Source organism: Ambystoma mexicanum, chromosome 9, assembly GCF_040938575.1.
Source record: "Ambystoma mexicanum isolate Mex_15411 chromosome 9, UKY_AmexF1_1, whole genome shotgun sequence".
NCBI lineage: Eukaryota > Metazoa > Chordata > Amphibia > Caudata > Ambystomatidae > Ambystoma > Ambystoma mexicanum.
Genome location: NC_090931.1, coordinates 707,612,745 through 707,624,351, shown reverse-complemented (window position 1 = coordinate 707,624,351; position 11,607 = coordinate 707,612,745). Strand labels below are relative to the sequence as shown.

Here is an 11,607-nt window from a genome sequence, read left to right as displayed (position 1 = left end):
TCTCTAGTTGTCTTTTATTATTCAAGACGCATATTTGAATGGATGCGCATCTGTGGTTTTTCAGATTGGGAAATACATGGTGTTTCATTGCGTTCTTTGCACGCATGTTAAAGATGTATTCCTGTTTGATTGTATGCCAGTATCTCCCACTTAATTGCCTGAATTCAGGCATGGAGTTTTGGCATGCTCATGTTGATGGTTATAGCCTTTTAACTGTTTGTTTCTTTAGGTGTCTAAGTGTTTAGATTGGTGGTCATTTGCGGATTGTTGGCATTTTTTGCTCCCCAGATAAGTCTATTTATCCACACAAACAAGTATTGATCTCGGAATAGAGACTTCATTTGTGACTTGTTGCCAAATTAAAGACAAGCATGTGATATTATAACCATGCATTTGTCACTGTTCAAATAATTTCCATGTAATGGGTGCTTTGTCCTCGCAGGGCTCTGTTATATGCCGCTGTGGAAGACAGCTAGATCTTTTTGGTCTCTTGAAACTAGTTACTTTCCTGGGAAAACCCTTTGTGTGTTTTATCTGTGACTGCTCCGCAGACACATTACAGAGGTTCATCCAGATTTTTTCTCTATTTTATGCTCACACTAGTTGGTCTTGTATATTGTAGGTGTACAGTGTCTGGGTGATTGTGCGCCATCCTGTGATTATGCCACCACCACAAACACTTGAGGGGAAATGTCATCTTCCCTGTGATTTTGCATGCACTTTATGCACTTGTATGCACTTTATGTGACTTGCACTTATTCATGAAGCATTTCTGCACTTTCATTAAGTCTTTTTGCACAGATGATATCGTTCCCCTCTTTTATGTAAGAGTATTTTGCGTGATGATGTTGGTTTCATGGTTATTACACGTATTGTTGTTTGAATATATTAAACAAATACACATTTACATCACGCTATGGTAGACTTGCTGTAAGAAACTACCAGAGGGATATGTCCCTCGAATCCAAAATAATGATAAGTCTGTTCGCACTGCTTAGTTAATCTATGTTCTCCATTAAGACATTTGCTGTTTTATATATATTGTAAAGCCCACAGAACATGATATTATTGCTATTAGCATCCCGAGGCAAACAATTGAAAAACAAAACGACCGCTCTGCTTTGTTCACAGCAGCAGCTGGGGGGAGTCCGGATTGCCATGGAAATGGGAGGCGGGTCTCCAATCGCAGCCCCTCTTCCATTTCCATGGCTTGAACAGGAATCCAAGTGGACGGTGCAGCCCAGCTTGAGCAGCCCTTTTTAAGTATGGAGAGGAGAGGTAGGGGTGTTCAGGGGGCTGGATTTGGGGCCAGGAGACAGGGAAGGAGGGAAAGCAGTTGCGTTAGGTGGAGGACGGGTCCGTAAAGCTCGAGACCCAGGCTTGCATTAGTAGATTCACCCTGGGTTTGGAGTAAGCTGATTGGCTGCTGTGCCCCCCAAGGGTGCTTATTGTTGATTATTTAGAGCAACTTCCACATCCATCACTTAAACCTTTTCCTGTGGCATGAGTCATGCTTCAATGCAAAATATGCTTAGTGAATCAAGTCTTTGAAATGTGAGAGCAAATCAGTTGTGTGAACTGATGAGGACATTTACAATAGTATGTTTTTCCATTGAAGAAAGGATATTGAAAGGACGTTGGGATTGACATTGGCGTCAATTTACAGACATATTTATGTTATGATATTGCCAGGGTCTGCAACCTTTGACTCTCCAGAAATGTTGGACTACAACTCCCATCAGTCCTAGCGATCTTAGTCAATGATGAGGCATCATGAGTGTAATAGCCCAAAACATCAGCAGAGTCGCGGGTTGCCCATCCCTGTGCTACTGGTACTTCTTTTGGCATTTCCAGTAGACAAGATGAATTCTGTTCACTTGTAGCTTGCTATTGTCATTAGTTCTGCAAATGATACAAACTCCTTTTGGGGTCTACAACAGAGTCTGACACCTCTCCTTTCATTAACACTGTTTGTATTCAGCAGGTCCCAAGAGTTTCCCTAACATTTTTGATCAACTGGCTATAGTGGAGGGGTAGCCCCATTTCTATAAGGGATACTAAATCATATAAGATGTCAATATCATAAATACATTTGTTCTAATCACATGAGAAATTGTGGGGATACAATACTACATACAATGCTTAGAGGTTGTAAAGTACATAAAAAGAAAAGGATTAAGGTAGTTTGTCATGCTCATTCAGCCGTGGGATTAAGTGAGTATTATGGGGCCACATTTGCAGTTTCTATGGAAAATCTGTCATTTCCGGTGCTCCCCTGATAATGACCTCATTGGCAGCCACCTAGAATAGTTCCTACCTATTTAGCACAGTTCGTACAGATTCCTTTTAAATTATTCAAAGTGAAAAACTGTTTTATCTGAATCATTTTCAGTGTGGTAGAGGGTACAGGGCAGCGTATGTCCGAAATATGCCATTGTAATGCAATGTTTCAACATTGAACTCTTTTTTTTATACAAAAGTGTATTTTGCAATGTACTACATCTACTTTTCACCCCTATATTACAGGACTGGAATTTGGAAGAGTAAATTGAAGATTGAATTCTGCAAGAATATTCGTGTGAGGGGAGGAGCCGGATCCTGATAACTGATATCATTAAACCAACTAAGGAAAAGAATAGGTCTACAGGGAACATGTTATTAAATCTACCCAACATTATTTATTGCAATGTAAGAGAAAACATGCCTGACTCATAATTTATATCTATTGAAATACCAAATAGTGGAAAGCAGCAACGGTTTTCAACACTTCATCCTCTCAAAGTTGAAATGGAATTATGTCCAGTATCTTGTGAGCTCTGACAGGGGAGACAATGAAACTCTGAAACCAATATATTTGATCTAGGTTTTATTGAGAGATGCTAATGATTTTCAAAACATATGAATTTGCATTGTTTTAGAAAAATCCCATTCGTCTGAATGAGCCAATCCTGGGGCTAATGGCTCCCCAGTCGCTGTATCTCCTGTACTCTCCGGGTCTCAGGTAGTACTGACGTCCTATGTAGTTGGGCTCCTCATAGAAGATCCAGTGGCCCTCAAACACATTGCAGGAGTGGATGTCATTGAAGTGGAACCTGTCGTAAACATTGGGACAGTCATCTGTGAAGTCCATCATCTGTCCCCCGAAATCGTTTCTCTCGTACAGCCGGATCCTGAAGGTGCCACGATACTGGGATAATGAAACAAAAGAAATGTGTGGATGAGCAAAGCATATGTGTAGTTTCAAACAATAGAAAGGCTGGAAAAACATATCAATAAAACTTTCGTTATACAGGCAATACATAGTTTCTATTCATGTTTTAAATGGGACACAATATTGAACTCCATTAAATAATTCCATCAGATGTATTTTTTAGAAATGTCCAGTAGCTACACTATATTCAATGCCAATAATATCTGAGTGGGGCAGTAGACCTTCAGACCTACCTTTTATTAAAAACGTCTACATAATGCGCACAAACATCTATTTGTGACAAATAGGATGCAAAAGGGTCCTCAAAGTGTACTTTAAAATGTCTATAAACAGTTAATTTCTGAGTATTTAAATTCACGTTTTTGAAGAAGGGGTGACAAATGACTAGCATTATTGTGATATCCAGTTCCTAATTAGTATTATCGCAGTGTCTCTGTGGTCAAGAAGAGGATATATAAGGCATTAATGGCAGAGTTCAGTATTGTACAGACAGGACCATCACGTATCCATAAACATGTACAGCCCATTTATCACAATGTGATTAGCAATAGCCACTATCACACTTAGCTCTAGTGCTGGGAAATAAATGAGACGGCAGTGCTCTATTGGTAGGAAGCAATCCTATTTGCAGATATGAGCCCTTCTTTGGAGTGAAATGATGACAAATCCTGGGTTTTTGTTATAATCATTTATTTGAAAAATGTATGCTAGATATGATGTGCAATGAACAGCCTTCATCATCTATGTAGATAACATATCATTGTGTGTTCATGTTGGATGCAAGAGTGCCCTCTTGTTATTTGACCCATGGACATGTCTTAATTGGAAGTAATAGTAATAAATACAGGATTAGAAGGGGAAATGTTTAAATAATGCAATTCAAGATGTCCTAAAACCAACAATGCGGGCCCCATTATATGGGATAGAGTTGCCAAACAGGCCCTGATGATGGGATGTATGTCACCATGAGATGAGACAGGAAACGATTGGACATGGTATTTTCTGAACCCCAATACTCCAGGATAGTATTAATAGCCAATGCAGGGTACTTACGTGGCCAGTGATACCATGTTAGGCCACCATATGCTTTCTCCAGCCAGTTCCTCACTGCAGAATGAGTTGTATTTGTGTATATTATGTAGCCTTAAAGCACCACCTAAAAGCCCAAACTATTGCATTTGAGAACAGCTTGGTGGGAAATGGTATATGGGAAGGGACACAAATCTTGGAGGTGTTGTTTGGTTGTTTAACCACCCATTGACTCCCCATGGCCATGCACATCGCAATGGCTATTCCCACCCACTTCCGGCCCATCCCCGCCTAAAACACATCCTCCTGTCTCATGAGCTTGCTTTATCTGGCTTTCAAATCATACTTTTTGCTCAAAGTGCCTGCAAGTGTTATTTCAAAGCAGTCTTCTAAGAGTTCATGAATGGCTTAATTTGAGCTATAAATAAGCTATTGGCATTATAAAAGTCCATCAACTAAATGTACTTCCAGACACTTAATTTATAAGCAGTGCACACTGATGTTCTATTAAACAGAAGCATTTTGAAAGCCAGCAGTTCTGTCCTGTGTATAGGTATTACATGCATTTGCCAGGCACTGCTGTTATGTGAGCAGGTACCTGCACTATTTAACAGCTACTACAATTTAAGGCTAATTGGTACAATTAAGGCAATGCCTGGCAAATTCAGATTGTATGCTCACACAAAATCCAACTCTGTTGGCGTTGACAATGCTTGTTTATATAATGTTATTGATTTGCTGGGGTATTCCTTCTTTCTAAAGTTTTGTAAAGTATTTAGGAAGTTGGTCTTATGCTGATTGTGCCGTATGGGTCGGTGGTTTCCCTGAATAATCTATACATGTTTTGTTGTTGTTTGTAATGTTGTTACAATTAAGGTATGGACTAATTTGCACACAATGATCTTTGGAAAAACACATTTTTATTTGGGTAATGTTATATAACTATAGACATATCAGATTTACTTGGGGGTATGTTTTGGATTTTTTGCATGACTGCATTTCTGTATATATTCTCAATACTTAAGTTGATATTGTTTTCAAAACCAGGACCAGCAGTAATGAGCAAAACTCGTACTGCCACAGACATAAAATAATAGATTTGCAGGGCACGTGTACCCTTCCCTGATGAAGCATTCCATTGTGCAAGGGGATTAATATTAGTTTTTCTTATAAGAGATTCCTGTTAAGTATGTTTTCATACAGTCCCTCCTGTGATAGAAGTGACATTCATAGTGTCAAATTGCTTGAGAGGGAGAGGTCATATTGAGACTAACAACTAACACCGGAAAATGAAAATGGCAGAAAACCAGTCATTTCAATGAAGTGAAAATGCAGGACCTACCTCTGGGATCATGCGGCAGGAGCGGATGGAGTCATTGTAGCCCATCCATCTCTGGTAATCGGGGTACTCTCCCCTCCTCAGGTAGTACTGATGCCCCTTGTAGTTGGGGTGCTCATAGAGCATCCAGTTTCCACTTTCCACTCTGAGTGAGTTGCAGCGGTTGAAGTAGGAGTGCAGGTCCGCGCAGTCAGAGCTGCACGCATAGGAGCGGCAGCCGAAGTTCCGGTCCTCGTAGAAGATGATCTGTGGTGAGGAAAGTTCACACAGTCAGTGCATCATTTACAGCTCAGTGGGCTACATTACATACTCAGGGACTCCCATGTACAGGCAACATATATTCTTAGAGAGACTCCCGTCTTGCCACAAAGCTTTCAATATATGTTTCTCACTTCATGGTTTCCTTATTTTTAAGATCTATTGCCCACTGCTGTACGTAAAATGTGCATTTACAAACCCTCTTTTGTGCGTTTATTTGCAAATCTTAGAAAATGGAAGCAGCCCCCTCGCCCTACTTATCAGCTGCGACTTTCATAGTTTCACTCCTTCTATGTCTGTATCTGTTTGTCAAAGCAAAGTGATCTGTTGGAATATCGAAATGGAGAAGGGCTTTTTACACAACGCATCGAAGTTCCAAGGATGCCAGAGGCACAAGAGGATGCTTACCTGCTACCTTGCGAGTCCTCAGAATTACAAAGTTATAAACACATTGGCCCTCATTACAACACCAGCGCTAAACCATGGCGCTATTAGCACCATGGTTGGTGCCGGTATTGTAACGAGTCCGCCATGGTGAAATGGGGAAGTACCACCCCATTCCAAGGTTAGCGGGGCGGTACTTCCCCATTTCACCATGGCCCTTCCCCATTCCCATTTTTGCCCCATAGGGCATAATGGGAATGGGGAAGGCGGTAATTACGGTACCGCAAATTGCGGTACCGTAATTACCCCCAAGGTCCCTTTGCGGGTCCCTACTTTAACGGCTGGTCGAGACCAGCCGTTAAGGTCGGGTCCCGCAAAGGGACCTCGTAATTAGGCGCTAAGGGGTTAACCGCGCTGCAGCCTTTTACAGCGCCGTTAACCCCTTAGCGCCAGGGTCGTAATGACCCCCATTGATATGGAAGCCGAATATATCAAAAACTATTCACTTATCTTTCGCATACCCCCACAACACAACCCACTTCCTATTCATTGTTCCTAATCATAGTGCAGGAGTGATCTGTGCAGGGTGGTGCCTATCCTGATCTACCCGCCTGATGGCTCTCCCATCAAATAGATACAAAATCAAGCATTGGATATTTAGACTTTGCAAGTGGTGCCATCATATCCCCAAGCACGCACATAAGATGCCAGGCATTGCCATCAAATGCCCAGGCACTCACATCATGGACTGGATTACTGTATGTTCGTGCAAGTGTAGGTGCATTTTGCTCATGTGCATGTGCCATCACATTAATGCCATTGTAAATGAATTGTGCAAATGGACATTTCATTTTGCACAAATGTATAGTAAGCAAGCCCTTATTTTCTAAAATGTTCAGCAAATTGAAAATACTCAAATCATATGGCAGTTATTTGCGTAAAAGACCATTTGGTTGCATCTCAGTTCCTCTTCTCAGGGGAAAGCAGTGATGCTGCACCCATGGCCGTGCTTCTCTCTGCCATCAGTGGGAGAGGGATGTGGTATCCTTGTGCTTCAACCCTCTGGTTGGCCCCTTTGACTTCCCGGTCCGGCTACAAGGGCAGCCAGGCCACATGGGCTGGAGGCACAATGCAATGTGGCAGGAGAGGAGCATGGCACCCACTGGACACAGGTAATGGTTCGCTCCCATAGTCCTGGCCAAAGAACTTCAGAATATGTTCCCTTACCTTTCCCATGTTGGCTGGTGTGTGACAGAGGCTGTGATGACTATCTGCACTCAGACCACCCCCCTTTTATACACACACGCTGCTCTTCCACCACAATCCAACGAAGGGGGCCTGCTGCCGTCTTTTTTTTTTTTAACTGGTATTGACATGGAGAACGTTCCTGCTTTTGTCTGATTTTATTGTATGTTGCAGGGGGTTACAGCTCATAACTGCCCTGTGGATGGGCCCAATGCACGTTTCTGGAAGCATTCCATCAGCATGAAGAAAGTCCAACAAAATTCTGATTATTTTCCCAAAAGTGAACATGAGGAAACACGAGATCATGAATGTTTTAGACAGAGAGCATGAAGGAAAGAGATGTACCTTCATATCTAATTTGACAGTTGAAGATAAGAACTGTTATATTGTGTTGCAGTCATTGTTTCTAGGTTAGTTATGATGCAAGTGGGTGCAGGTAAGTTGCTGTTTCAATACCTTTGGACTTTTTAGTACACATTTGACTCATTGCTAAATGTATTTAATCCTTTTTCACTCTGAAGTACTTTACGTTCAAAATTACTCATATTTTTCAACTTAGATTCACTTTTACATATTACAGTTTTTTTTTTGCCTGTTTGATAACACCAACATTTACCATACATAAGAGAGGGTGTACTGGTAGCTTTCTTTTTCAGCAAATCGAATTTACCACAGTTTAATTAAAAAATAAGTATATTATTTAACGACCGAAGCAAAATCAGCGCAGCTCATCCCATCAAATTTTGCATGAAAACAATTTGTGATAGAAATGAGAGTAACAACACCTCTTTTTATCATACCAAACTCAATGAAATAAAGTAAGCGGGCAGTGTTCATGGACTATATAGGATGGGTTAGGACCCCGGGTTGGCAAGATGAAGTGTCATGAAAGAGATGGTTTCATGGCTTTCATATTACAGTGGTCCTTTTCATTAATTTCTTTCTGAGTTTCTTGACAGGCATGTATGTATAAGTATTCCTACAGCTGCCAATAGAGTGAGTCCTAATTTGCTTCCTGTGAGGAACACGGTCATCAGTCCGGTCCTTCTTGGACTTGGCACCTTAGAAGAACCAGGATAATTTCTTAAAATGATTTCATTAGCAATGGTTTCATAGCTAGGGCTCTGTGCGATGTTGTGGGACTTTGCCATCACACACTTTGTAAAGTTGATCATAAAATATGCAAAGCTTTCATCCAACAGCATTAAAGGGCCGGAAATCATCTTTTGCTGAAATGTTAGCTAGCTTGTGCAATTATTAGCAAAATAATGTGTGATCTGGAGGTGCTGCATTTTCCCCCTTCTCAAACCACTGTAAACAAAGACCACATTCTGCTGACATATTCCGCTGGACCAAGTAGGTGTGTGCACCAAACTATTCCCACAAAAACAATCTACCAAATTCTCTAAGGATAATGTTCAACCAAGCATAACTCACTCCAAAACACGTGTGTCATGTATGTGGATTTTACTCTGATTCATGAAGTGTATTCGCTATTCACCAAAAAGGATAAAGGAATCTGCAGCAACATACAAATCAATGCACATACTACTGGCCTAGGAAACCATTTTACCCAAAGCATAGAAGCAACACATGTGCCCAATTCAACCTTGCTTGGCGTAGGTGAATGCACATGCACAATGGCTGATGCATCACAGTTCAACTGTCCTTTTTTGGACTGTCCTGGACATCCTCAAACACCACGGGAAGGACAGTCCTAAGTGTTTCCTCACATGCTGATCACTGCTTCATTAAAGTTCACAACATCAATCCATGCACACAATGGGCCTCATTACGAGGTAGGTGGTAAGGGATTACCGGCACCGGTAAGGCCACTGGTGCTGGTAATCCCTTACCACCCTATTCCGAGGTCCCTTGGCGGGACCCTTCCTTAACGCCTCATTTTTCCAGGTGTTAAGGACGGAACCCGTTAAGGGACTTCAGAGCTATCAACGGTACCGCAAATTGCGGTACCGTTATTAGCTCCATCCCCATTCCCATTGAGCCCTCCAAGGTTGGAATGACCCGGTAAGTCCCTATTTCGGGAATCCGGACCCGGTATGCGGTAAGGGCGTAGCCATGGTGCTAATAGCACCATAGCTACCTCCTACCTCGTAATGAGGCCCAATGTCTGCTTTGAACAGGCATGTCAGTATGGTAGGCAGCAAAGGTCTGCATCCATTACATAGTGAGTCAGAACTCCTTTGATACGTTCAGCATAAGCCATAGTGAGAGATCATGGGAGTTGACATCCAGAATATCAGGGCAAGAAAGGATGTCAGGCCACAGAACTATGATTTCCATGACATACTAAACGTATCAATACCCAGGTGGCATGCAAAGACCTGTTTATGTGTGTGCTTCATTCAATCTTCACCTCACACTCTACATCGGTAAGAATCAATGTCATGCAGGGTTTCTCCATACTCATGCTCACAAACACAGATTTCAGCTGTTTCTCAATATGCATCATGTTATTCATGTTATTTATAAAAATGAAAAACCCCACTATGCAAGAAAAGGCAAATTGAAAGATGTGGACTGCAGCTGTTTAATGAGGACATAAACTGGAGGAGCTCACGCTTAACTCCCCAAATACTACATTCTAATCCACTCCAAAAGTAAACAATCAAGCTGTGGTAGAAAGAACAGGCATGGAGGGCCCCAATCTCCTCCCAGATGGCATCTTGGCTCCCCAGGCCTCCATGAAGAATACAGTGTTCCGATCAAGGCCAGTGTAGCCTCGCCCAAGTTTTCCATCCAAGATGGCCTACAAAAGGGCAGCAAAACCCATCAGTATTTTTGGTGGGCATCAGAGCTGACACTTCAAATTGGACTGACAAGGGGTCATCTCCAGTGGAGGATGGAGGAAGAATACTGAGACTGGCCATAGAGAATTGATGGAGCCCAGTTAGCAGAAGGATCTGTTCCTGCATCAAGAGTAAGTCTGGGTGTTCACGCCCAGGTACTACTGGAGGTAGGAGCCGTTTTCCTCCCTCTAGGGCTTCTTTTCACACACCATGGGCGATCTGCTCCCTTGAAGTTTGCCTGAATATATATTATATTCTGAGCAGACATTCAGTAGGGCAGAGACATTGTAGGCCCAGTGAGGGACTCGGAAGTGTGACTCTTTGCAGTGTCAGCTGGTATGAATCAACTGTGTGGATTAGAATAAAGCTGCCATCTGGACTGGTGCTGTTGCTCCCCCTCCTTCTATTCCCCTGCCCATCCGAAAACTGTCTGAGTTCCAAAATGAGGCCTTGTAAATGGATAAAGGGAGGGGCCAGATTTCAGCAGGACAAGTCAGACACACTGCTTTGTAGTCCCTGTGAGGGTAGGCTGAGGTGAACTCATTGGTACTGCAGTGGATTCAGAGGGAAAGGTGTCAAGGTCCCACAGAGACATCTTGATCATAGAGTGATGGCCACCATAATAAGGATCATTGTAGAAAGTAAAGTACCACTGTGTTACACAGAAGACAGCCTAGTTGTAACTCGTTGTGCTTCAGGCTCACAACTGCTTTGACAACCATCTGATCCTGAGACAGCTGAGTCCCACTGGGTGCAAAAGAAGATGCATATTGGAGGTGTGGGACAGGTGGAGGGTTCAGGCTTGAACAACATCCTACAATGACAGTTTACAAATCACCTAAAGGTCAAGGATAAACGGAAGGCTTTCAGACCACATTAAGCAAGACATATATAGGAAAAGCACACAGGACGTCAGTCCGACAGTGGGAGCAGGAGCGGCAGCACGACCTTGAGAGGGGTAACAGATATCCCAGAAAGGCTGGATGGAACAAACCCTCACTGGCAAACAATGAATGCAGTCAATGAATCAAAAATAATACTGGAAGAAAGGATGGGTCAAGTTGGAGTACACAACCTTCCAAGTCTAGGGGAGCTGCATGCAGTTTTCGGCAGAGTGGCAGTGGTCGAGGGCTGCATTGGTGAGCTTGAAGGTGTAGTAGGCTCATTAAAAGATAAGATGGATCGTCGTCTAGAACAAGTAAGCACTTGAGGAAAGGGCCAAAGATGTGGACGCTTGATCATGGAGGTGTGACAACCACATTTTAGGATTACCAGAGAATGCAGAAGTAAGGTCCACATACGTCAGCTTAGAAAATGTGATCCCTTAAACT

General features: G+C 42.4%; 1 protein-coding gene across 1 annotated transcript; it reads right to left on the bottom strand.

The window, feature by feature from the left end:
- Window positions 1-2,914: 2,914 nt before the first annotated feature.
- Window positions 2,915-7,457, bottom strand: LOC138489713 (gamma-crystallin-1-like). The gene is made up of 3 exons (XM_069617357.1): window positions 7,449-7,457; window positions 5,583-5,825; window positions 2,915-3,187 (listed from the first exon to the last, which is right to left on the bottom strand). The coding sequence occupies exons 1-3, from the start codon at window positions 7,455-7,457 to the stop codon at window positions 2,915-2,917; spliced, it is 525 nt and encodes a 174-aa protein (XP_069473458.1).
- Between the last annotated feature and the right edge of the window lie 4,150 nt (window positions 7,458-11,607).

Excerpts from the sequence above, each read along its gene's own strand:
- LOC138489713 (XM_069617357.1), bottom strand. Across the intron at positions 3,188-5,582 it reads CCTGCCGCATGATCCCAGAG|TATCGTGGCACCTTCAGGAT; the intron begins GTAGGTCCTGCA and ends TCATTATCCCAG.